This window comes from Melospiza melodia, chromosome Z, assembly GCF_035770615.1.
Source record: "Melospiza melodia melodia isolate bMelMel2 chromosome Z, bMelMel2.pri, whole genome shotgun sequence".
Taxonomy (NCBI): Eukaryota; Metazoa; Chordata; class Aves; order Passeriformes; family Passerellidae; genus Melospiza; species Melospiza melodia.
Window position 1 is genome coordinate 10,264,100 of NC_086226.1, and position 26,460 is coordinate 10,290,559.

The following is a 26,460-nucleotide window of genomic DNA, read 5'->3' on the forward strand; positions in this document are numbered from 1 at the left end:
AGAAACACTGACTTGCAACATTAACTGACATTTACAATTGAATTATTTCAATTGTTATCTCAATCACAGCAATAACTTCCTGGCAGTTTCTCAGAACTCTATGCCTAAAGATAGTTCATCACTGTTACACAAACCCACTACGAGGCAGCTCCTGCAATCAGCTGTAATCTTAGTGGTAATCTTAATCTCCCAGGTTACTAATGTTATTCCAGAAGGCCTGAACTGCAGATGTTTGGGAGTTCTGTAACCACAGGTACCTGTGTCATGGCCTACTCCAAATGGCAGAAAAATAGCAATCATTCGAGTGTGTAATTGAAAAAAAAACAAAACCCAGCAAGAGCAGTTTATATAGTCAATAAACAAGTAGAAAATTATTCCAATCTTCCTTACTGTTAAACTTTAAGAATGCTGAAACATTTGAATTTGTTATTTCAAGTTCAATGTAGTTATTTTTTCATAGCTTTGACTATTTTACAGATCCCAAGGCTATTTTGGAAGTCTCAAATACAGGTTTGCATAAATAGTAGTCAATTAAGTTCTCTTACTAGAATTCACAGGAATTGAACTTCAAATTTAAAAAGTAAAGTTTTAATAGATGTGATCAGACAGACCCTTGGTCTTCCCTAAAAAGCGTAGGAAACCCAAGAGAAGAACACTAATTTATTGTAAACTTTTACTTTCCTTATCTTAGAAAATATTTTTAAACGAGAAGTAATTGTAAATTACAAAAGAAAATATTAACAGTACAAGAAACATTGGAAGGCCCAAGTAACTCACAGCAGAGACAAAGCCACTAGAAGGTAAATTTCCTCTAGTTCTTGTCTTCAGTTCCAAACAAACAAAACCCAGCCAACTTTAACTTCTAAGAAACAGGGCAAACTCAAGTATTGACAGCTCTCCACATACAGCTTACCTGAGGATACTGACCTCAGTAAAAATTTTGTTTTTATAGAGTTTTTGACATCGCATGCAGATAGAGATGTTAAAAACATTTCAACCTGCATGGTTTTTTAAACCAAACCCTGTATTTACTACTTGTGACACTGATGTCACACTGAAGTGTTTGCTGCAGACATGGAAATATTTAAGTATTATTCATTAATCACTAATTTTTATTACTTAAAACTAGTAATATACAACAGTTACCTGGCAGTAAGTGAGGATTTACTTCCTTTTCTATGGGTTCCTTTATGTGTATTTCCTAAAGAAAGAAAGAGTAATTATTATTTTGCAAAGATCATACCTTCAACACATGCTGTAAAGAACTACACCTTCCCACTTTAATTCCTCACATCCTGGCAAATAAAAATTAAGGAAAAAAGCCTCCTAAATGAAAGGAGTTTATGTCTGCAATTTGATCTTCCCACTTAATGTCAGAAGTCTATTTGCTAAGTAATTGTTTTGACATCCACAGTGTCAGTTACATGCATTTGTGAACACACAAAAAATGCACTATTTGTGCAACAGACAGAAATAAAACATTACTGATATTTTTTAAGTTCTCTCAGCACACCTAAATGGATAAGCATAAACTTAGTATTACAGCACCATCTCCCAGCTCAGTCATAAGCTGTTCCATGTATTTCTTGCTACTGTTTCTAATGTACCCTTCAGTTTTTCAAGCTTCATCCATGACTCCCTGTTTCTGATTTTTACATACATTTCAACCAAAGTACAAAAGTTACCTAAACAGCACTGACATGACTATATGGAAAGGTATTTCAGGATCTCAGAGCAAAGAGGTAAAACCTGATCACAGGACATTCTTCAGTTTGGACCCAAATTGCCCAAAACAAACATATTAATTTCTCTGTGTCGCTTATTCTAGCCTTTAGGCACTGACAGCTGGGCTAAAATCTCCAGCCAAAAGACTATTAAACTAGAGGAGATGCTACACCCTTCCTGCTCAGCCTGTTCAGAACTTCCTCCTCCAAGCCCAAATTGCTTTGCATGCATTGGAGTCTTTCTGGAAAACCATTAGTTAACTGGAAACCCCCCCAGGGGCACAGCAGTAAGCAAGCTAATTTTAGTTTGTCACCAGCATCCAGTCAGCTACTCCAATTCAAGGAAAAGAATCAAAAGAAGATATAAGCAATAATAATTTTGCTGGATTAAATACAGAGAAACAAAAGCCCCTGAGAGTACAAAAATAAACAGCCTCTGCCATTCATATAAACACTTGCACTCCATACTCAGAAGACCTAGAACTAAGTTTGAAGGCTGCACAGCAAAACCACCAGGAAACCACGTCATGAGAACAGCAGAGATGTTCAAGATAGGCCATAAAGAGAAGAAAGTTACAAAATGAAAGTAGTAGTGGTGTGAAGAAAGAAACCCATAACTACAGCTGACAGCTAATAGAGAAAACAAATCCCAGTTTGCTGCCTTTGCTGTCTAAGTGTGGATGCTGTAGAAGTAATATTATTCAAAGCTCAGGTTTGTCAGGTAAAAAGTTAGCTAAAATGCTACTATGACTTAGCCTGAATACTTCTGCATTCAGAGAAGGAATATATACACCTTTTCTTCCCCCAGCATGGTCTCTTCACCAATGGTAGCTTTAAACTAAATTTTGGGTTTACAAGTGCCTTTAATAGCTCTGCCTTGTACAATCACTCTTTGTGTCCAAGTACATGAAACACTGCTCAGAAAACTGCATGCCAACAATCACGCCCACAGAACAGTAACAGTTATACCAGCCAGGTGCTTCTTCCAGCACCTCTGACTTTGGGAGATGCCAGAAAGAATGTAATAACTACTGTTCTGCACACACACTGTTCATACTTACTGCCATGAGTACCACCTTATACTAGTGTTGGAAGAACTGAAGAAAAAAAAAAAAAATCTGACCCCAAAGAAGTTCTTTGAGCTCACACCCATTTGTTAAAACGTAATGAAGCTTTTATAATGGGTTTCAACAGCAAATAATCTTGAACAAGTGGTTACAAGTTTCTGGTTGCAAGTTAAAATTGGTTATCTTCTGAATGGAGTTAGAAGTTTAATCAAATTGCATCACAGCAGATCAGAGACCACAAACACTGAAATCACCTTGTAAAATCCAGTTTCACTTTCTTGAAAAAAGCCTACAGATACTGAAGGGCTTATAATAGGCAGAATTCCTATAACATTCAACAGACTCCAAGAGTTAAGTCTCCAGAAGAGTTATATTTGAAATTCAACACTTACATTCCCACAGTAAATCAATAAACATATTAAAGGTGGTTTTGATACATGTAGATAAGAGATAGCTAGACTTCAAGCCATGAGTGCTGCTGAAGAATCCATGCTGCTGCACTCATTTTCCTAGGAAAATACATTAGATTTTACTACTGTCACATTTTGTATTTGCTCTTTTCAGTGAGAAGGTAAAGATCTGCAAGAAAAATTAACTCACCATGAGTCAGTTCAAGTTGTGTAGGAACACACATGTAAATTCAGCTGCCATCTCCGCTCTGTTTCAGTTTTATTTTTATAACGGATACAAGTTTTGGGGTAACACAGATCTTACCACTAACTGAAGAGCCCGTTTCAATTCATTATGCTCAACGCCCCTTTAATCAGTCACACCTTCACAGTCACCCACGCACTCCTTTATCCCTGGGTTTGTCTGACAACAGGGCGAGGTAATTTGATTGGTAAAATCAGCTGGGAAGAATGTACTTGTCCTACATTTGGTTTTATTGTTAGTGCCTATTGTTAGCAGAACTGGCTCATCAGCAGGTCAGATGAGCACATAACCAAAGAAAGGGAAGCAGCAGAAGTAAGCCTGCCCATTTCTGCAAGCTACTGAACACATCTGGACATCAGAAATCTCCACCCTCTGACCATTTGTTGAGCTAAGCATGCAAGTACTCTCCTTATGTGACCACTGAAAGCCATGCAAACCTCTAGAAAGAGCCTTTCATCTGTAGCTCCCCTGTTCTGAATGCCCCAAGAAGCATTTTGTCACTTCTTACTTAAGATACAAATGGGAAGCCCTACCACCAGCCACACTTAAAAGCAGTCACCCACAGGACACCATGCAAATGAGGAAAATTAACTTTGTTTCTGACATTTCTCATACAAGAACCTCAGCCTCTAAAGGCTTTAGACACTTCTTTCTAACAGATGCTTCTCACCTGTGCCCTTACCTTCTGCTGTATTCCTTATTCCAGGTTCTCAAACTGTGGTAGGAAATATGGCAATGCCCTTTAATTATCAATTTTAACAGTAGAGAGTACCAAATTAAGCCAAAACTTCAAGCTGGCATGTCACACCAAATTAATTCATAATACAACCCCCTTCTTGCTAACAGAAAACAAAAAAAAAATCTTCTTTCCTTAAGGAAAGTTCTCTTCTTGTTTTTTACCCAAATATAAGGAACAACTGCGCAGTTTGCAATACCCAGGGACTACAGTCAACTCTCCTCTGAAAAAGTGTATTTAAAGGGGTTAAAGTATTTTCCTCAAGCCTGTCTGGGGAGACAAGTCTTCCCCGAGTGCTGACGGCACAAGTGAGGCAAGAGTTTAGGATAAGAAGGTCGAGTTAATATAACGTAACAGGGTCCTTATGGTTGCAGCAGGAAAGGAATCCCAAATTACTTCTGCTTTTTGTCCTACAGCGTCACCACAACTGAAAGCAATTCCTCTCACTCCACAGGAGGGTAAACAACTGTGTACTGGAAATAAGTAAAGAGAGCAAAACATGCCCTGCATGCCAGAATCCAGATGTTGATAAGAGAATCTCTTTGGGGTTTTTTTCATCATCACTGACATACAGATATACGTATATGTACCTACTGATACTGGATGTTGCTCATCAGCCCCAGCAGAGACACCATGCACACAGCCTGCTGCTTCAAACTAAACTCTGAACCTACCTCACCCCACAGGAATGCTTCCACTGATCCACAGCTGGACATTTGCACCACAGGTAATTCCACAAATGAAAAACAAGACTTACTAAATATGCTGAGAAAATATGTTTGAAAGATTCAAATAATGAAGGAACAAGTGATCACTTCCAGGCTATCAAGGGTACGGTCTGAAACATCTGACAGCTTTCAAAGCTGACAGCGCTGCAAGAACACTGAACACTTTGATGCTTTTATATAGTTTACCACAAGTAAGTTCTGTGCAGGGACGACCTACATCCTGGTAAGGTTTGCTACGAGCCTCTGGTTTTTTTGTGTTTGCTTCACTAAAAAGATGGGTGAGATAAAGATAAATATATACTTAAGAAAGTTACCAGTTGTGAAAGTCAAACTGTGTACCAAAAGACCTGCAAATCAGTTGTGGTGCTCCAACAAGTGAATACAGTGCTCCTGACTAAAATAAACTTTGGTGGAACAGCTCCACTCAAACTCCATGCAAAAGAGGAAACACCCATGCAAATGCTGAGTATCTATTTTGCATCCAGAAACAAACCACATTACATACCTGGTACCTTCTGAAGGACTCTTTGTGAGCCGAACAAGCCTAATCCCATGTTGTATGCCATACAACCCACAGCACATGCTTACTACACTTGAATAACATTGCTGAGAATAACCTCTAACTGCTTGTTTTCCTTCCTTTCACAGCTGCCTCATCCAGAAGTCTATTAGATCATAGCATGTGTTTTCCCCAACTGTTTCATCTCTTGTCCTTTCCTCTTTCCTTACATTGTCCTGTCCATCTCCTCTGACATCAACACCTGGTTTCCCCCATGTCAGCCCAGCTGTCCACCAACTCTATTCCTTATTTCCCCCTTCAACTCCACCACCCCAATTTTGAAGGAGGGACGTATGTTTTTAAGACTGATCACAATACCGTACCGGGATTTACAAGCAAGAAGTATTCACAGTGCTTATGAGCTAGGAACAGTGCAGGATCTGAGAGACAAAGCACATGAGGCATGGAAGTTACCCTCAGCAGTTTGTGGTGTAGCCCAGATTTCAGAGACGAGCAGCATGAAGCAGAAGAACTTCTTCCACAGCTTAAAGGCTAACACAGGAAAAAACATCCCATAAGAATGAATATGAAGGATTTAGCTTTAAAGAATGCATGGAAAAATACCAACTTGGAGCTTGAAATGAAATTTGAAATCTAATTTTTTATGCAAATTAAGTTTTACTGGAAAATACAATCTAGCTTGTTTGACTTGTAAATAACTTCAGTTTTCAAAGTCTGAAAGAATTAGAAATCATGAAGTAATTCACTGGTCCTTGTTTCACTGTCTCCACAGACACATATTCTGAGCCTGTGATCTGAAATGTCAAAACATTGACTTTATACCCTAGTATTCACCCCACTTCCTGCAGGGTAGCCAAGTCTGTCCTGAGGGGAAGTGTGTCATTAATATCAACATCCTATGGTCTCACTCTCAACAGACCACTGATTGATTTGCAGTTCCATACAGCAGAGCCTAAGTAGGTTATATTTAGTCAGATGTTAAAAACACTGTTTTTCCAGACATTTTGGGGTTTCACAGCAAAAATTACTTCTGTTTCTTTTAAAAACAGCATTTTCTTTTCACTCCTTGCTTCCATCTGGTCATATATTAACAGGAATAGAGTTCCTGATTCATTTCATATTCAAATCAGCACACACAGCAGCTTAAAGCTGACTTCATTTTATTTTTCAGAATATTGCCTACTGTGTCCCTCAGGTATCTGAAAATGGGACTGAAACAAGGTGGGACTAAACCAAAACTCAGCTCTACCTGTTAATTTCCCTATGGCAGGGCTCCCCTAACCTGGAAGCAGCAGTTTAAGGCCTTGAAACAGCCTCCCAAGCAAACCTGGACGAGCCCACAGAAGCTGGAGGCTGCACGCAAGGGAGGGCTACAGCTAACAGGACTCTACTGCTCTGAACTGCATAGTGGCTGATTGGAAATCTTGCCTCAGGCTGGAAGTGCAAAAAAGATTCAACGCAAGGCTCTGCAAATTCATGGAGAAGTCCACCATTAATTCCAATCCTACACAGCTGAAATCTCAAGCTCATCAAGTCCCTGAACTGCTGTTTCCCACCTTCTGACATGGGCTGCCAGAGGAAGCACCACACCTGTTGCCAGTACTTCTTCCCTGAGCACCTGGAAGTTAAAATGCCTTGACGAAAGCTCCCAGTTAACCCAACTATGCTCCAGATAGAAGGAATCAGAATTTCCACTTTCCCAAAAGGAATTAGTTCCTTTTAAAACTCAACTACATGGAAGTTAACTTGCACAGGAAACCTGAGTTCACAAAGTTGTTTTTCTCTCACACAGCACTGTGAGAGATGCTCATTTCTGCTTACTTTAGGATACTTAATAAACAGGCTTTTTCTAGACACCAAAATAGCCTCACAGGTTTCATCACATACCTAAAATTTTATTTTTAATCCTCATAAAAGCCACTAAAGTCTTCAGTTTCCTGTGTAACCATTAAGGCAGTCAACAGCTGTCAACAGCAGAGTCAGACTTGCTTTACTTGCTAATCACATCAGACCTCAGTTTCACTGTGTCTTTGAAGGAACAAAATAGACATCCATCCTATGGCAGAAGTCACATCTATAACACAAACCTCCTGCTGCAAGAGTAAGTTAAATTCCTAAATTTAAGTGTAACATGTAAAAGCAGCAAGAACATGTAAAGAGTTAATGACACCAATGTCTACTGAATCAGGGTATTTCATCAAGAGCCTCACCTTCCAGCGTTACACACTTTAGTTACTCTTCCTGCAGCCATCAGGATCATATTAGAAGCATTACATCACTGCACTTAAATTAAAGTATTCTTTATTGTTTGCCATCTTGCTGCACTATGTATATATTTACTTGTGCTCTTTTCAACCAGCCATTTTTTCTAGCAAGCTTTTGTCATACACCACAATTATTTAAATGGTGAAATGTCCTCCAGTAAGCCTAACAAATAAAGTTGTTTCCTTCACAAAATCCAGTTCCCTGTATATTTGTATGAGGTACTTTCCAAAGGTGAAAAAGTGACCTCGTCAGGGATGTATTTGCTGACTCCAGAAACACTTGTACCTATCATTTCCATCGGCTTGCACTTGGAAATACAAGAACGAGATAAAACTTTCAAAGTAAACTGATGAAACTACAAGACACAGGGCGTGAAAAACATGTAAAAACTGGATTTGTTATCACCAACTAAGGACATAAGTTTTAAATGCCACAGCTGAATTTGACCATAACAACTCTGAATGTTCTTTCAGATCAAATGCAAAATAAAACCACCAGTTTCACCAAGGTCCTATCAGTGACAGACTCTGCACTTACTAACAAGATCGACAAAAATCTTTTCCTTAAGAAGTTCTCAAGAGAATTAACAATTAAGAAGAATCAGGTTGACACAGATTACAAAGAGCTATGAGGGGAAAAATCCCAACACTTATGGCTAATAGCCATCAAATGCTTTTCCTAGAAAACAGCTGTTTACCAGGAATAAAAATGCTGGAATACAGAAAAACAATACTGACCTAATACCATGCACTAACAAGATGACCTCAGTAAACCGAGCCTAAGGTAACTTTGATCAAACTGTCAACATAAGTTTCGACAAATAAGTGAACGGACAACAGGCAGAACAATACCAAAGATACACACAGAAATATACACACTCCCAAGAATTCAACCCGGAGCTGTTAAGGAAGGATATCCAGCGCTTTCCATTGGCGGAACTGAGAGCAAGGAGCTCACCGACCAGAACGTGAAGTGATGCTGATCAGGGACAATAAGAACAACAGGTTCGGAAAGTCCCACCTTACGGGCCGAACAGCCGCAGCCCCACACCTGGCCGCGGCTTACAGAAACAACTCCGCTGACCACCCAGCTCTATTTTTTAAGCTCTTCTCCACGCCGCTCACCCTCGGGGCAGCCCAGGCAGGCTGAGCCCCGCAGTGCCCGGCGGCAGCCCCAGCCCGAACCCTGGCGCCCCGGCCCCGCTCCGCCCGCCCCGCGCCCCGAGCTCCCGGCCGGGGTGCCCGAGCTGCCCGGCCCGCCCGCCCGGCCCCGCACCTCCGGGCTGATGTACGACACGAAGGACGGCTTGGACGCCCTGGCCCCGCCGCCCAACATGGCCCCGGCCCGCGGCGGCGGCTCCCAACGCTTGCCCCGAGCGGGGAGGCAGCGGAAGGAGCGATCCCCCGGCAGCGCGGCGACGCCGAGCCGCATCACAGAACCGGCACCGCCCATGCCCGCCCCCAGCCACGGCCCCAGCCGCGGCCCCGCTCGGCGCCGGCCATTGCTGGGCACCGCCTCCCGGCCGCACCCGCCCTCACGGGGCGTGGCCCGCGCCCTCAGCGCCCGCGGGGCTCTGGGGTGTCCGGGGTGCCCGGGTAATGCCCCGCAAATGCCCTGTGAATGCTCTGCACAGCTCTGCCCAGCTCTGCCCAGCTCTGCCCTCGGCCTGCGGGGCTGAGGACAGAGCCAACAGGGCTCTGGAGCCAACGGGGATCCCCCGCCGCTCTCTCAGTTTCGGGGAAACCACGTACCTTTCTGTGTAGCTGCAGGGACCTCCCGCTCCTGGCCTGTTCCTTGACCCAGCCGTCGCTTCCACAGAGTCATAAAATCGCAGAATGGTTTGGGTTGTAAAGGACCTTAAAGCTCATCTGGATCCACTCCCCTGCTGTGGGCAGGGGCACCTTCTGCCAGGTTGCTCCAAGCCCCATCCAGCCGGGCCTTGAGCAGTGCCAGGGATGGGGCACCCACAGCCTCTCTGGGCAACCTGTGCCACTGCCTCACCCCCCTCACAGCAGAGACTTTATTCCTAGCATCGCATATAAACTTCGTTTAACTCATCTATTGCACTGTTTCTCACTCAGCTGCCAAATGCCTGTGTTGTATCTGTACACACTCAAAGGCAACTCAGCATTAAGGAAAATCTAAACAAGGCATCGATATGCAGTGTTACTTATGGCAGGAGAAGTGCAAGAAAAATGACATAAAACACACTTTCCATTAAATAATCCTCAAAACCCTCTAAAATGTGACTGCTGATACTTCTTGATACCTCAAGAAGTCCTCTGCCCAATGCCTATTTAATGTGTTACAGCCACGGCCTCCCTGGAATGTCATCTTTGAACACTGTATAATCAGAGCTGTAAATATACACCAGGTTTAACTGGTATGTAGGTTACTTTTAAAAGCCTCATTTTTATATGGATACAGAACAATGCAAATACTGTAAACGGCCTGTGGCAATGCAGCAAGACTACCCAGCAATTCAAATGGCAAATGGTAACCCAGGAGACAATTCGTGCAGAGTTGACTTTATGGAAATATTTTTACAAAAATAAAACATACTTTACAAACTCCAGTAGACCATAGGACGTGAATATCAACAGTTCCTTCAAACATTAGTGATAAGCACTTTCCCTATCATTTCCCCCCACTTTTTGTTTTAATACTTCACTTTATTTACCTTGCTCCAAACCCAGACCAAGGAAAACTACAGCAGGAAGAAAAAAGGTTACATATTTATAATACAGCATTTATAAAAGTTAAATAGAGGGACTGTTTCAATTCAGAAATAAAGGCTATTTCCCTGTTTTCAGAGTCAAGGAATGAGAAGTCCTTTGGATTTAATCACCTTCTCTCTGGAAAAAAAGCTCAAAACAACCCAGAGATTAGCTTTCATTAATAGTTTTACAACAAAGACTGTCCTGCTATGGGATCCCATGCTGAAGAGCTCTCATGTTTCTCTCCACAGCTGCTTCCACATCATTCCTTATGTCGCATCTGACCTCAGCTGCAAAGGTCAAAAGTATACCCCATGGGATTCAACTGGTGCAAATCCAGGGTGAAGGGAAATGTGGGACACCACCTCTGTGCTCTCCAGTGTATTAAGTACTTAAAGAAAGAGAATTACATACTAAAAAGTCTTTTAAAATACCTGAATTTAGAGTGGGAATAATGTGAATACCACAGCACGCCTTGAGGTTTACAGCACACTAAAGCAAAAATCAGCTACTTACTGACATAGCATTTTTCAAAGAGGAAGGGATGTTTTGACACTAGGCCAGAGTCTTAACTCTGATCGGAAGTGCAAAAGGAGCCTTAATTCCCACACAGCACATGGGAATTCATTCTTCATCTTGTCATGAAAAAAAGACATACATAAAAAAAAAACTCTGAGTGAACTGCTATTCTCTATCAGCAAAATACCCACATGGTCAGCATGGGATGAACAGGCAGTGCTTCATCCTGGGGTTTGCTCTCCAGGATGCAAAATGTGTGGGAGTGAACCCATTGCAGAAGGGATTTGAAGCATTTTTGCTAGAATTTGGGGCCAGATTTGGATCCCCTCTTAGTTCATCTTTTCTGGAATGGCAGAAATAAAACTATCGCAAGTTAACTTAATTCAGAGAATAACATTAGCATCTGAAAGGGCCAGCTTTCTAAAATCTGGAGCATCTGTGGGGAGTACTCACAAAAGCCAACTTCAGCCCAGCCACCTCATCTCTGTAGATTCTTCCTGCAGACACTGGAGGGAAATAAGTTCCTTCTAAAGGCAATGGGGGCAGCAAGTAAATTCCTTGTTAAGACTGTCCAGTGCTCAGAACACCTCAGGAATTCAGCTTGGCCAGGCTGAAGTTGGCCTTTCAAAGTGCCCTCCTTCCCCTCCTTGTCTTTACACTCCCCCTATAGTCCTCTACTGCCTCTCATCTATGTATTTACATGCTTACTTTTTTGTCATTTTAATACGGTCCCTCTTCAGCATTGTCACTCTGTATTGTTCCAAATTGCTCCATACCGATGAGGAAATAAGACAGTTCAATGATGTTCAATCATTTGGGATTGCTCTCTGCACTCATAAAGACTTTTAAAATAAAATTTCTGCAACAAACTGAAGTTCCTGGAATGGTGTATTAGTAGGATAGGTTTTCCCATGTTTCTTCTAAATGGGAAGTGTTGTTCCATGCTGCCAGTGACTTCAATCCATTAAAAAGAAAAAGAGCTTATCAAATAATGTAATTTACTTTTGTTCAATTTTATATGTAAATCAATGGCAATCATGCAAATGTAGAACAGTAAAACTTTTTAAAGCCAAGTTCTAGATTGTCTGTAGTGGGTGAAGAATATATGGCGTTTAACTGTTGCCATTTCACATTGATACTTTTCTCTTTCTAGAAGTATAATCACAGAATTTAATGCTGCCTGCAGGAGGGAAACTCACCGACCAGCTCTGCTCTTTCTATAAAGACAGATTACTTTGTTTAAAAAATTCACAGGCTATTAATTTGAATAATTATTTGGGCTGAATTCTCAGCTGTGCCAGGCTCGGTGGCGCAACAGCTGATGGAAGAGAGACACAAGGAGCTGTTTGCAGCTTCTCTAGCAGTTTTCTTTCAGTGATCCTCTTAGCTGCAAGTGGTATCTCATATTTTTCTTTGTGGCAGTCCTCCTTGTCAGCATTTCCTTGGCTATGGAAAGCATCCTGGATAAGGATATCCTAGGCAGGATCTGGAGCACAGTTGGTGAAGATCACTGAACACAGCTCTTTGTATCACATTTCAGCTTTTCTGAGCCTGGGCCTTTGTAAATCTCAGTGCTTTGGAGAGTGCAAAGGTTGCTTGGATACTCAGGGGTTGCAGGCCAGTGTGTGTTGTGGGTGCTTTGGTATAGGTAGGACAGATGTAGTGAACTTTTAAAGCCATTCATGAGTGTTGAGCAAACTTGCATGACTATGTCTAATTTCTACTCCCCATTTCCTCTTTTTGAAGAAAATAGAGGGAGTCTTTACTGTGCTGCAGAGCTGCAAAGTCACAGGTGTGCATAACTCCCATTCCAGAGTGGTAAATCAGAGGCAGGAATCTGCAGCTGTGCTCCACTTTGAACTCTCATCATGGCTCCTTTTAGTACATGCAACTCCAGTGGTGACAGAGGTAAAGAATTTGAAGTACCATCTCAAAAGAGGACCTCAAACAATTGCCATTTGTCAGGTTTCATGATCTTTCTATTCAGAAAATCTACCTGTGTGTACAGTTTGATTTTTTTTTTATTTTCACATTTTTGAGGGCCTTACCAGAGGAACTGCACTTAGGTGTGCGAATCTGGGTATTTCTGGTGTACCCATACATTTACTCTGACATTCACAGAGCCTTGCAGATGCTTGTGTGCAGCTCAGAAGGGAGGAGCTGTCCCAAAAGTGTAGGATTTACCTCGAGTCTACAGAGGTCTGCCATGCATGCTGGGTCTGATATTTGTACTGTTCAATTAAGTAACTCAGTTTAGGACTTTAGCATTTTAAGACAACACACTAAAGTGGCTGAAATCAGTATCCAAGAAATAAAGAAGACTTAAGATGAAGCTGGAAGTCAGATTACTGGGAGCTAGCAGGGAAAAAAGTCAGAAATTAGGAATGTACTGAGATGTCCTCTGGGAGAAGGTCACCAAATCAGTCTACAGAGAGCCAGCAGCTACCTCTGCTTTATACAGGCTAAGAGAATTTTCTGTGAAAAGTCATGAATGTTAGCTTTCTACAAATTAGGACAATTCTAAAAGAAGAAAACAACAACAAAAACCATAAAAGGGGTCCACTCTCAGACACTGCTTCTAATACTGTACTCACAGTGACATTTTCATTTTCCAGTACTTTCAGTGTCCTTTGGGAATTATTTTCTGAACTTGTTTCAGATTGCAGTTGGTCACCTTTGCAATGAGCCCATTTTTGAAGTATATGGTCAGAGATTGTGTAATGCTGTCCTATATAAACCTTTTATGTTTTATCTTTGTTGCAGTGGTCTTTCTCTACTGGACGTTGTGTGATTAAATTTCTTAAGCAGTTTTCTACTCCTCATTGTGAGAACCTAATCACTCTGGGTAAAGGGAAAGCAGATCTACTCTAGCTCTCCTCAGCTGAAATATCTGGCTCTGTTTCCTGTTCCATCCCACGTCTCAGTCCTGAGACACTATGTGCCCAGTTCCTGCAGAAGGTGGTTGAAGAGATGCAATTTTTTTCTTAAGTAAAACCATCTGGGATGTCCCACATGGCCACACATCGTGACTCAGATGGCAAACAGCACTTCCTTCAGGGGTAGCAATACAGACCAGTGCCAATTTGTGTCCATTCCTTAATTACTGAATGTTTTTGTTCTGCCAGGGCCTTCCAGAGCTAACCTTCCTAACCATTCTAACCAGGGAGGTTCATCTGCCATTTGGGATATACAGTTCCAAAATATCCACAAAGAAGAGTGCAAGACCAAATTAAAAACTACACCTTGGAGAGCGGGACAGAGGCATTAACTGCTGAGAACACAACCTGGACCAGAGTGCTTACTTTAGCCATAGAGATGCAGCTGGGAATTACATGTTCTAAACTTGAAGATGGAAAACAAAATATTGCTGTGAGAGTTGTGAAAACTCAGGGAACAAAGCACCTCACATCGAATAACAAAATCACCTTCTCTTAATAGCTACAAGTGGGAGAAGAGGAAGTGAGTAATTTTTTAATAACTCTAACTCACCCAGGAAAGCATGGGCGTCACAAACAAGAACACAAGGGTTAGGGAAGTTCCCTACCTTTTTTAGCTATTTTGAGGCAAACACAATTACTTGTTTGTGGGCACACACACAAACTTCTTTGCCACGTGGTGAACTTTATTTTATTCTGCTGTGAACAGAAATTACTTCAGGCTGGGTATTTCTTATCCTTAGCAGTACACAAAGGGTGAGCCAAACCCCATCTGCATCAAGAAAAAGCCTACACCATGGCTGGATGTGAGGCAAAATTACATCAGGGCTCTCCTCTCACCCTTGTTTCTTCTAAACCTGCAGTGCAAACGGAGGTCCAAGGATCATGAGCTCGTAAATAACAAGACCGATAAATTTAAGTGTGGCCTTTCTGATATCAAAGGATGTGAATTGACCCTTCTGTCTTGGAATGAATCCCACAAAAGAAAAAAAAACAACATTCAGCTTCCAATTGATTGTCCCTAAGCTGGGTGGAGGAAAAAATCTGCCAAGGTGTCCTTGGGCAGCCCTGGTTCTTTCTTCCCAAGTGATTTCTCCAAATGCAATGCAGATGAAAAGTCCTTGGGAAAGAAGTCCAACTGTCTGTCACTCGCTAGGAATCTGGTCCATCTAGTTAAATAGTTGCTCTTTTGCAGGACTCTTCCTGCTGGGCATGAGGAGAAGCAAAGCAAAGCTAGTGAGACCCATCCAGTGTCCGAATTACAGGGTACAGGATGGGTCAGTTCTAGCATATCCATGGGGAGAAATATTCATTATGAGGTCTACACAGTTACCTCTTCTCTTTGGGAAGGACACATACAGACTTGAAAGCTTCTACCTCGTTTCTTTTACCTTAGAAGAGCTGTGTCCTGGCGCTTCTGTTCTTTCCTTTATCAGTGAAAATTGTATCCAGTGCATGACCGCAGTGAGAAAATGTGCTGGTTTTACTTTGCCCGCCAGGCCCTTGACTTACTCTTGGCTTTGATTTCCTAATGCAAAATGCGTGTGTTTCAGTAATCATGGGTGTCAGGTAATGAAAGAAGCCATCCAGCTCATGCTGTCATCCCCACCTCCCATACAACTGTGGCAACTAAAAAATCCAGCCCAGATAATCTGAGAAGCAGGCACAAACCTACCCCTGCAGGAAGGCTACATGCTGTTTAGCAGAAACTCATGGCAAAACACATACATGAGTCTAGAAGCTTCCCTTTACTGTCCCTGACTTCAAAAAGGCCGTTGCCTAAGCAAGGCACACTTCTATTTGGCTAGGACAAACAAGTCTTTGAAGCAGCAAACTTTATAGAAGCAGTCAATCTTGTAAAAGAAATCTCATAAATCCATGTATCCCTGTTAGCAAATGCTTCTGATTTAACAGAATATTTTTCTTTGCAATTGCTGTGGTTTTTATATTCAGGCTCTTGGAAAGTTTCTTGACCAAACTTTCTAGAATTAAAATGTATTTATGCTAGAATTAAAATATTCATGCTGATATCCATATGGCAATGTCATGCCTGAATGTCAGAGGAGTATTTGGAAACTTTTTTTTTTTTGAGGATTTCAGAAATCACCTGCCCTTCCAGAACTCCAAGTTTTTCTATGGAAATAAGTTATTTTAAATTTATTTTTTCCTGGTGTGTGGGTGAAATTTGTAGAGGGACTTTTCCTCAGGGAGAATATATAAACCAGCAGCAGACTGGTGGAATTTTATTGCGTGGACTTTGTCCCAAACCATTGGGTTTAAGATCTGTGTTCTCTGAATGCATCACTGCTTCTTGGAAAACAGTTCAGCCCTGGCTACTCCTGTAACAGGAGCTCTGAACTGGTCCCATAGCTTGTAAATTGGCTCATCTTATGCCTTTGGATACACTGGAGAACTTGCTGGGGACGTTAGTTAAAGCATGCAGAATCCTGATTTATGATTTACCACTGTCATGTAAGGAATGCTTATCCTGAATCTATTGCCCTGAAATCACCCCTGACAGCAGCTGCAAGAAGTTTCTTAAGAAATGGATACAAGAAAGGAAAACCACACACTACCTCCTCACATAAGATTTTTATCTGAGGTGCCCCTCTCCTCCTGTTCTCAATAATTTGCCAGATAAAGTCTTTTGACACACATTTTATCAACTCCCCCTTAATAACCTCTTTCTCAGGTAGCCTTCCTCACTGGGAATCCTTACTTTGCAAAATTCTTCTTTGCAGCTCTCAGTGACTCAAAATCGAGTCTCTCTTCTTCCTTCTGCTATGCCTAATCTGTCTTGTGTAATTTCTTTACACCCCTAAAGTATTTACTTCTAATTTATTCAGGATATAGTCCTGACTGTTTCTAACCACTGCTGTCTTCTAAATCACTAGCAAATTTTATTTTTGCTGGGGTTTTTGGGGTTTTGCTGCCACGAAGACTTTGGTGCATCGTTAAAGAATTATTTTAAAATTATTTTAAAATGCATACTTTAGCAATAGAGAGGAACGCTGTAATAGCTAAAACATCACAGTTTTCCCTTCGTGCTTGTCACAGGAAGGTGAGAACGAGCTCTGGCGTTCCAGTGGGAGCTGCTGCTGAGGACACAGCGCTCTCTGCTGCTGGGAGCACACAGGGACGCCTCAAACAGCCCCGAGGATTTGGCGCATAAAGCCTCACTTTTCTTTTTGGCTGTGGAGCTTTCACTTAGGTTTTTGCAAGTGTGTGGGGAAGTGTCCTCAGACACTCTTTAACACTCTCCATTCACCGGCAAGGGAGCAAAGCATGGACTCCAGATGTAGTTTTGTCTGTGAAGCAGGAGAGCTGCATGGAAAGTCAGTAAAAACTCTTCAGCTTTTCCTCCACCTTTTCCCACAGCTCACTTGCTGTACATGGAATGTAACATATTTAACACCTCAGTTCCACTGGCCTAAATCACTTCAGTCTTAAACTCCTTAATCACCTGGAGCTTCTTTTTTCTTCTATGTTTTTGTGGAGTGCTGCAGTTGCTGCATGAGTGGCCAATCATGCTCTCTAATGAAACAAAGCTTTTCTCTTTGATTTCCTACACTATTTTTGGAGCTGGTTGTTGTTGAGTATTGATGCATTTTTTTTTTCCTTTTTTACTTTTGATTTGTAGCTCTCTAATGGCCTTCCCCATCTTATTTCTTGAGTTGGACCTATTTAATTAGTTTTGTTCTTTCTGTTGCCATTTTTCTTGATTGGTTTTTTGGTTTTGTTCCCGTCCTGCTTTTTCTAATGGAAGGAAATTTACCAAGTTCAAATGCTGGATTCTGCACCTTGGATGGGGTGATGCCAAGCACAGGGATAAGTAGAAGAGGAGTGGCTGGGCAGCTGCAGAGGGAGGTGGGGCTGGCTGGTGCTGGGCTCAGCGTGGGTCCACAGTGCCCAGGCAGCCCCAAGGACAAAGCTCATCCCAGAGCTCCCAGCAGGGCACAGCCAGAGCCCATCCCAGAGCTCCCAGCAGGGCACAGCCAGAGCTCATCCCAGGGCTCCCAGCAGGGCACAGCCAGAGCCCATCCCAGAGCTCTGAGCAGGGCACAGCCAGAGCCCATCCCAGAGCTCCCAGCAGGGCACAGCCAGAGCTCATCCCAGGGCTCCCAGCAGGGCACAGCCAGAGCCCATCCCAGAGCTCTGAGCAGGGCACAGCCAGAGCCCATCCCAGGGCACCCAGCAGGGCACAGCCAGAGCTCATCCCAGGGCTCCCAGCAGGGCACAGCCAGAGCCCATCCCAGAGCTCTGAGCAGGGCACAGCCAGAGCCCATCCCAGAGCTCCCAGCAGGGCACAGCCAGAGCCCATCCCAGGGCTCCCAGCAGGGCACAGCCAGAGCCCATCCCAGGGCACCCAGCAGGGCACAGCCAGAGCCCATCCCAGAGCTCCCAGCAGGGCACAGCCAGAGCCCATCCCAGAGCTCCCAGCAGGGCACAGCCAGAGCCCATCCCAGAGCTCTGAGCAGGGCACAGCCAGAGCCCATCCCAGAGCAGCGAGCAGGGCACAGCCAGAGCCCATCCCAGGGCACCCAGCAGGGCACAGCCAGAGCCCATCCCAGAGCTCCCAGCAGGGCACAGCCAGAGCCCATCCCAGAGCTCCCAGCAGGGCACAGCCAGAGCCCATCCCAGAGCTCTGAGCAGGGCACAGCCAGAGCCCATCCCAGAGCAGCGAGCAGGGCACAGCCAGAGCCCATCCCAGAGCTCCCAGCAGGGCACATCCAGAGCCCATCCCAGAGCTCCCAGCAGGGCACAGCCCATCCCAGAGCAGGGATGGGCCCCTGGGCTCAGCCTCAGGGTGGCCTCATCCTGCTGGGCCCTGCAGGTGGAGAAGGAGGGGAAGGTCCTCCAGTGCATCCTGAGGAGGGAAACAGAGCTGGTGGGAAGGCTGGAAGGAACTTCCTGCGAGGAGCAGCTGAGGAACTTGGGCTTGTCCAGTTTGGGGAAAGGGAGATGAAGGGTGACCCCACTGCTCTCTGCAGCTTCCTGAAGAGGGGAAGGGCACAGGGAGGTGCTGAGCTCTCCTCCCTGTAATCCTGGGACAGGACAGGAGGGAGCAGTTCACAGCTGCACCAGGAGAGCTTTCCTGGTCATCAGGAGGCATTTCTATAAAGTGAGGGTGGTCAAGCACTGGAACAGCTTCCTAGGGAAGTGGTCGGTGCCCAGTCTGTCAGTGTTCAAAAGCATCTGGACAGTGCCCTTAGCAACGTGCTGGAACTTGGCCTGCCCTGAGTGGGCAGGCAAACTGGACAGTGACTGTAGGTCCCTTCCTGACAATACAGAAAAGTCCGTTCTATTGTATTTTCTTCCCTTTCCACTTATAAATAAAACAAATTATTGAAGTTATTGGTAGAAAGTGGGATGGCATTTAATTTTCACACTTTTCTTGTGACAAACACCTTCTACTGCTGATACCACCATGATTATCCCACCTTCCTGAAGCTGCAGTTTCACATGACTCTAGTGGCAACATCCTGGATTACTCTTAGGCTCCAGTTCTTGGATGTACCTGACTTTTCTCTCACGTGTGAAAATATGAAGTAGTTACCTAAGCAGTGACATTTACAACATCCTAAGCCATGCTGAGATATCCATGTAGGACTGGCAACTGTGGGCCTGCACCTCTGATGAAACTCATCCCCTTTTGTAGCAGCACATAGCCCAGGAGTGTGTAACATGTAGTAAACTCCTCTATTCAGGCACCTTCATCTCTTCCACGGTGTTCATTAACTTGTATAACCAGAAAAGTACTGTCAAACTTAAATGTGTGCCAGAAGTAAAGTCTGTGATAAGGCTGTCGTATACAGTTTGATTATATATGCATACTATTGATACAAACACAATACAGCATGCAGAAAAGGAAACAAAGGAAGTGATATAACGAGCAAGGTTTGTGATTCTTGTGTTGGAACAAGAGGCCTTTTTGTCTCACTTTTAATGTTAAAGTAACTTTTTTACTGTAGGAAAAAAACATTTATTTTTTCTTGGTCAGTTACTCCATTCTGCAGTCTTAGATTTTTAATTACAGAAAACTTACAAAATCCACAAAGGTTTCTTGATGCCATCCTATGTTTATTGTGATTCAAGGTATCAACCTCAAACAGGACTGATGCAGAATATATATGAAAGTATTTAAGCTAGTGGCTGAGCCTCTACAAGCTGGTAGCTTTAAGCTACCCTGCAATAAATACTGGCGGCCATGGCTTTGCAAAAGTTTAAGAAAACACAGGTGTTAAAGATCTTTCCAAATGATGATCCTTACTAATACAGGTGTGTAAGGACCATGACATGTGGGAAGGTGTGCACTGTGCAGGGTCAACATCCCCAGCAAGAGCTTCCAGTCCCTGAAGAACAGTGACTGTTGCCCTTGGTAGCAGCTGGACACTTGTTGAGAATTATTATTAGGGCAGTGTTTCTTAAAATGCAAACTGTAAACAATCAGAAAGTTCAATAAACAACAGCAAGCTTCTCTCAGACTTTCATAATGCAAGCGAAAAAAGTGGAAGAAAATGTAAGAATACAGATATTTATAGAATGGAAGTCTGATTTTCATTTAGATATAAATTAAAACTGCTGTAGTTAACCCATAGAGAACACTTCTTTGATTTTTTTTCTTTCCCAAAAAGACCAGCTATCTCTTTAATTTTGAAAGTCTAAGAAATACCACACTGAAGGATAAAAAGATCTTCTAAGATCTATAGAAGAATCTCTCAGGAGAAATTTAATTTGCTAGTCTTTTTGGCTAGAAAGCTCTTGGGCTTACTGCTAACATTTTAAAAAAAAATGAAGGAAAACGGATATTTTTCTTGACTCTATCACTGTACTCTGTAAAACTGAAATATAAATGGACATTGCTAACTTTGTGTATTGCCCACCACTATTAATGCTATGCTATTCAAATCTGTTTGAATATTAATTTGGCATCGTGTGACTACTTAGCAGATTAATGATCAGCAGATATTCAACCAGCAATAAGAATGTTAAATATGCATGCACAGTTTTGCAGGAATATTTAAAGTTGATTCCAACTGCTGGAAGTTTTCTAGGCAGAAAAATTTTAAGTAGTAAAAGGTCTAAAAATAGAAGCTGCAAATGAATGCATCATATTCAACAGTCCTGCAAGTTTAACTGTTCATCTAGAATTTCATAAAAGGGCAAGAATTTTATGAACTATGGCTAACAGACTTCAATTTCTACCAGTGTCTGTATGCACAGATCCCTCTGAAACCACACTGCTCACAGACAGGACACACTTATGGACTAGGAAGACAAATCAGAATTCAAAAAAGCTTTGAAACAGAACAGCTCACATGTTCACAAACTGTTCCTCTAAAGTGAGCATCAGGGGGAATATCCTTTCTGTGTACATTTCCCTTTTGTGAATGATGACTACAGTGTTTGTAATTGTGGGATTTAACACACAGCACTGCTGAATAAAAAATGTAAACAGTGCTTATTAGTAAACTGCCAGTATTACAAAAACACAGGGTATTTAAAATGCTCATTTAGTCAGTTTTGCCTTCTGAAGTGCACAGTGTAGTATTTAAGTCAAAGCTAGATCTGTACTTTTGAAAACCTTGTTTTTACATTCATGGATTTGTTAACAAGTGTCAGAAGTTATCCGTTAAAATGGGCACAAACACCAGAAACAAACTGCAAATTCACCTTTCACCACACAGCACAAAAATCATGGTCACAGCTTCATATTTAATGTGGAATCACTTTAAGTATACAATATTTCAAAAGATCCAGAAACTGGTTAGGAGCTAAAAGCCAGTAGAACAAAAATACAGAAAATCTAAAATACATCTTTGACCTTTTTAATCCTATATTTTAGGGTCACATTCCTGAATAGACAAGTTTGCCATATGAGGAAAGAAACTTTGGTATGGAGTTGAACTAGCCACATGAATAGCACCTGTAGCTTTCAAAATAAATAGTAATGGCTAACTAGACACGATGGCAGCAAGATATCCCCTAGAACAAGCATATGCTTGGAGCTATGCATGAAGGCTGGACAACAAAATGAGTGTAATTTTTTTAAAGTAACTTCAAAGCATTTCTGCTTTTTGTATTTCTAATTATTTAGAAAGCTTTCCCACAATGAGAAAGCTTTACCTTTATATGCTAACCCCTTATAGTCACTCCTTTGAAAATTGCACTCTGATGCTCACAGAACACTTTTATTAAGTGTTTTTCTTTTTTAAGTCTTTAGATTCCCTCTATTTTTCTAAAATATTGTATTTTTATTCCATAGGCCCACACTGGTTAGCAGTAGATGCTGGGAACAGAAACATGCCCACTGCTCCAATAGCTGCTTATTAAAAAGGTCAAGGATAAATTCGACCTTGAAATGGAACAGAAGTTGGGCTTTTCTTAATAAACGGTATCAGAAATAACAAATCATCTTTGTCACATGTGACACTCTCCTACAGCCATCAATAAAGTAGCTACCGGAATGTTAGTCTATGTTAATCTGTGTTTTATGGGTTTGCAACAAAGCATAATACACATTTAACAGAGTAAGTGAAACTTCAGTTTCCAGTGTGTAATGAATTTTAGTCGTTTAATAAATTTTAACTTTTATTTGTGTATTCCACTGTAGTGCTGTGACAACAAATCACACCTGTGTACCAGAGCATACATCAACAGTATGATGTAACTTTACTTACACCACTGCTATATTTAGATTGTTGAAAGAGACATAAGCATACACTATGGCCACAGCAAATAATTTTCTGGGTTTTTTTCTTTGATAACCTTCACTTTTTAAGTAATACTTCACTTTTAAAATTTGAATTATTGAAAAAAATCACAGAAAGTTTATACAGGAACAGATATAAGGAATAACCTCACAGGCACTGATATGACAAACATTTATTTTAAGGGCTGAGAGGCATTAGTACCACGTTGACAAAGTTGACTGAAAAGAATGACTAACTTTGTCTAAATGGAAAATGCCCACCTTTGCTTGTTGAGAAAAGAAATTCAGAAAGTTATTTTTGGCCTTGCTATGTCACGAAGTCAATCATACAAAGACCTAAGCATTTAACCTAAGATAATAGTTTTTAAAGCCCTTCTATTAAAAAAAAAACCCAAAACCCATCATGCAAATCTTTGATCAATTATGCAGCGGCTTTAAAACTGTTGCAAGACCATACTGTATATATTAGCTTTTATACTGCTAATGCACAACTAACAGCAAACTCGATTAGATTAACACAAATTTGTCTTAATTACACCGTTATATCACACTAAGGAGACAAATGCCACAAGATTGGCAAAAACATTTAATTCTGAGCACTCAAATGGCAGGACAATTATGTGTTGTAACCCCTTCACATTTAGAAAAAAACATGATCCTGCAGTCTCACTTTACAAAAAAAGGAAAAAAAAACTTCTGTAAAATATTAATTGGGAGGGGAACTGTTTTACTACCTAACACAAAGTAACTCATACAACTAGTGTCAAAGGAAACAAAAATACTCCTAAATAAAAAGTCAAAATACACATAGCAACAGAAGCACAAATGCTGCGTTAAATACAGTCAAGATAGGAAGACAATGCACTTGTTAATAAAAAAGACAAAAAAAAGAAGAAAAGATACTAAACTTAGCAACACATTTAAAGAAAATGCAATGAGGGAAAACTGTGTTTTCCTATGACAAGTTTCCATTTGCAGTCTTTCCATCCATAATTTGTCTGGTACAGTACATCCAATTAAAATATTCAGAATCTCACAGAAGAGCTAAGTTGTTCTCTTCCAAATCTAATTCAGAAGCTGGTTTTGGATGTTTTAAACAGACATCATTATGAATGAAGTAGAAGCAAGGCAACAAATGGACTTTTCATTACCATCAATATTAGCAATGATGACCAACATTTTTAGAAGTTATCATAATCTTTTTTGTCCTTCTTTCCCTCTGCTTCAAATCCATCAACCCCATCACTGTCCCTTCTCCTTTTACGATTATTATGGATGTTGAAGCGTTGATTCATCTGTGGTAACGGATCCATTCCTAGAACTTTGTGTATCTGACGGAACGCAAGGAGTCTCAGTGCAAACTAGAAAAACAGTACAGAAAATCACTTGTGTTACAAACAAACATCCATTTTGAGCACTATATCAAACAATTAGGGAAGAACATCAGTGATGTGTGATATTACCCTTAGCTCTAATTATTCCATCATTCCATTCTCCCAACAAAATCAATACAATAAAATGTGTATGTCACTTTTGCTGCTTTTGTAAGTGCAGCATCTTAGCTTAATGTACTTGTGTTTGGGCTTCTGGGCTTGCACGGAAGCAGCCAAGGCTTGTCAAACGTCATGTTAGGTGACAAGTGATCAGGAATCATTAGCAAAAGGATCAAATGAAGAGGCAGAGGCAGTAACCTCTTAAACTGCAAGCATGAATGGTCATAACTATTGTAGGAATCTTACACAGATGTATTTATAAAATTTCCAATCTAGTAACATGCTGATGTAGAGTAAAAGCCTGTTCGCAGATCTAGATATGTAGATATAGGTGAGAATGCTATAAATTGTTCAGGAAAATACATTTATTTCAGTGCAATAATGAGCACTATGAACACCCTCTCCTGTGATACGTTCAATGCTTAGCTTAAGGCTGGTAAGATCCAACTACATTCTGTGAAAAAAAAAAAATTCATATCCAATATAAAGCTACATTAAAAAAAAAACAGAACCCAAACAAAGCCATCCATCGAATTTAGTTACTTCACAATTACATTCCCTTACCTGTGCACTTGAAGTAATATCCTCGCGTTGCTGATCTGTCATTACAGCAAGTGTATCAAAAGGATCTTTTTCACAAGGGTCTAGAAGGCCAGGCCCACCTAAAATAATCAGGCTAATTAGTAACACATCTTTACCTTATTACGATTATTACGATTTTTACAACTACAAGATTACAGATTAGTTAAGTGTACGTATACATAAAATGTAACTTGCCTTTCAGGATGATTCCTGAAGATATACACTCAAAAACTCTTCTCAGTGCATCTCCAGGACTCTGTGGTCCAGTCGCGCTGCTAATTGCTTTTTCCACAAGCAGCTCCATAGCCTAGACCAAAATAGGAGGATTTAGCCAAATTAGAAGACTGATTAAGAAAGAATAAAGCTGTTACTGTTCCTCAGTAGAGAATTTTGAATCCTGAATTTTGAAGAACATTACACATTGTAGAACACTTTCAGTAAAAATTTAAAGAAATCCCAGTTATTTTATAAAGATGAATAAAAATAAAGGTGGTGCCAGATGAACAATGAGTGCTGATACTGGCAGCTGGTCACTGCTAGTGTCCCCAGGGCTCAGTGCTGGGTCCAGTCCTGTTTATTGATGATCTGGATGAGGGATCAAGTGCCCCCTCAGGCAGTTTGCAGATGGCACCAGGCTGGGTGTGAGTGCTGATCTGCTGGAGGGCAGGGGGGCTCTGCAGAGGGATCTGCACAGGCTGGATCCACGGGGCCAATTGTGTGAGGTTCAACCAGGCCAAGTGCTGGCTCCTGTCCCTGGGTCACAGCAGCCCCTGCAGCTCCAGCTGGGACAGTGGCTGGGAAGCTGCTGAGTGGGAAAGGCCCTGGGGGTGCTGGCCAGCAGTGGCTGAACATGAGCTGGGGGTGCCCAGGGGGCCAAGGAGGCCAAGGACATCCTGAAAGTATCAGCAATGGTGTGGGCAGCAGGAGCAGGGCAGTGACTGCCCCTCTGTGCCGGGCACTGGTGAGGCCACACCTCAAATCCTGGGCTCAGTTTTGGGTGCCTCACAAGAAAGAGACTGAGGCGCTGGAACGTGTCCAGAGAAGGGGAACAGAGCTGGGGAAGGATCTGGAGCACAAAGTTCTGTTACCAACTGCAGAGGGAGCTGGTGGTATTTATCCTGGACAAAAAGATAGGAGTGACCTTATTGTTCTGTATAACCACCTAAAAGGAGGGTGTAGCCAGGTGGGGGGATGGTTTCTTCTCCCACATAAATGACAACAGGACAAGAGGAAATGGCCTCAAGTTGTACCAGAAAAGGTTTAGATTGGATATTAGGAAAAAAAGTTTTGACTGAAAGGGTTGTAAAGCATTGGAACAGTGTGCCCAGGGAATTGACAAGAGTTACTATCCCAGGAAGAGTTCACAAAACATGTGGATATGGCAATTAAGGATATGGTTTAGTGGTGCTAAATTAACAATTTAGACTTGATGATCTTCAAGATCTTTTCCAACCTGAACAATTCAGTGATTCTCTGATGGGCTTCTTCCCATCACAAGTTTTTCAGCAATTTTGTGGAAATTTATACAGTAGTAGCCTACATATACAGGTAGACAACTTGTCCAGCCATTTTTGAGACTATGAAACACTCTGGGACACTTGATTCTGTCAGCCACATTAACACAATACACGGTACACCTAATGAAACAGGATGCTTCAGAAAAATGGAAATAGTTTTTTCTACAAGACTACAGAAATTTATATTATCAAACATTTAATGTCCTTAAAATGCTTAGTATCCTCACTAGTCCTTCAGTTTAGAAAAACTGAAGCTTACAGCAATTTTTCTGCTAGTTAGCAAGCAACA

The 26,460-nt window shown here is 41.8% G+C and overlaps 2 protein-coding genes across 4 annotated transcripts in view; both read right to left on the reverse strand.

Annotated features, from left to right (window-relative positions):
- MTMR12 (myotubularin related protein 12) overlaps positions 1-9,125 on the reverse strand; it is a 33,058-nt gene extending 23,933 nt beyond the window's left edge. Inside the window, exons 1-2 of the mRNA XM_063179702.1 lie at positions 8,970-9,125; positions 1,147-1,201 (exon numbers count right to left, since the gene is read on the reverse strand). Of these exons, the coding sequence (XP_063035772.1) occupies positions 1,147-1,201; positions 8,970-9,125 (211 nt within the window). The remainder of the gene's footprint in view (positions 1-1,146; positions 1,202-8,969) is intronic.
- A 12,437-nt stretch (positions 9,126-21,562) lies between these two features.
- Positions 21,563-26,460, reverse strand: part of ZFR (zinc finger RNA binding protein) — a 47,126-nt gene continuing 42,228 nt past the window's right edge. For 2 of the 3 annotated variants that reach the window (XM_063180960.1, XM_063180959.1), the window contains exons 18-20: positions 24,850-24,961; positions 24,637-24,734; positions 21,563-23,940 (exon numbers count right to left, since the gene is read on the reverse strand). In XM_063180960.1, coding sequence (XP_063037030.1) covers positions 23,761-23,940; positions 24,637-24,734; positions 24,850-24,961 — 390 coding nt within the window. In that variant the 3' untranslated portion in view covers positions 21,563-23,760. Of the gene's footprint in view, positions 23,941-24,636; positions 24,735-24,849; positions 24,962-26,460 lie in introns of those variants that run through there. The other variant, XR_010031307.1, reaches the window with a different exon arrangement.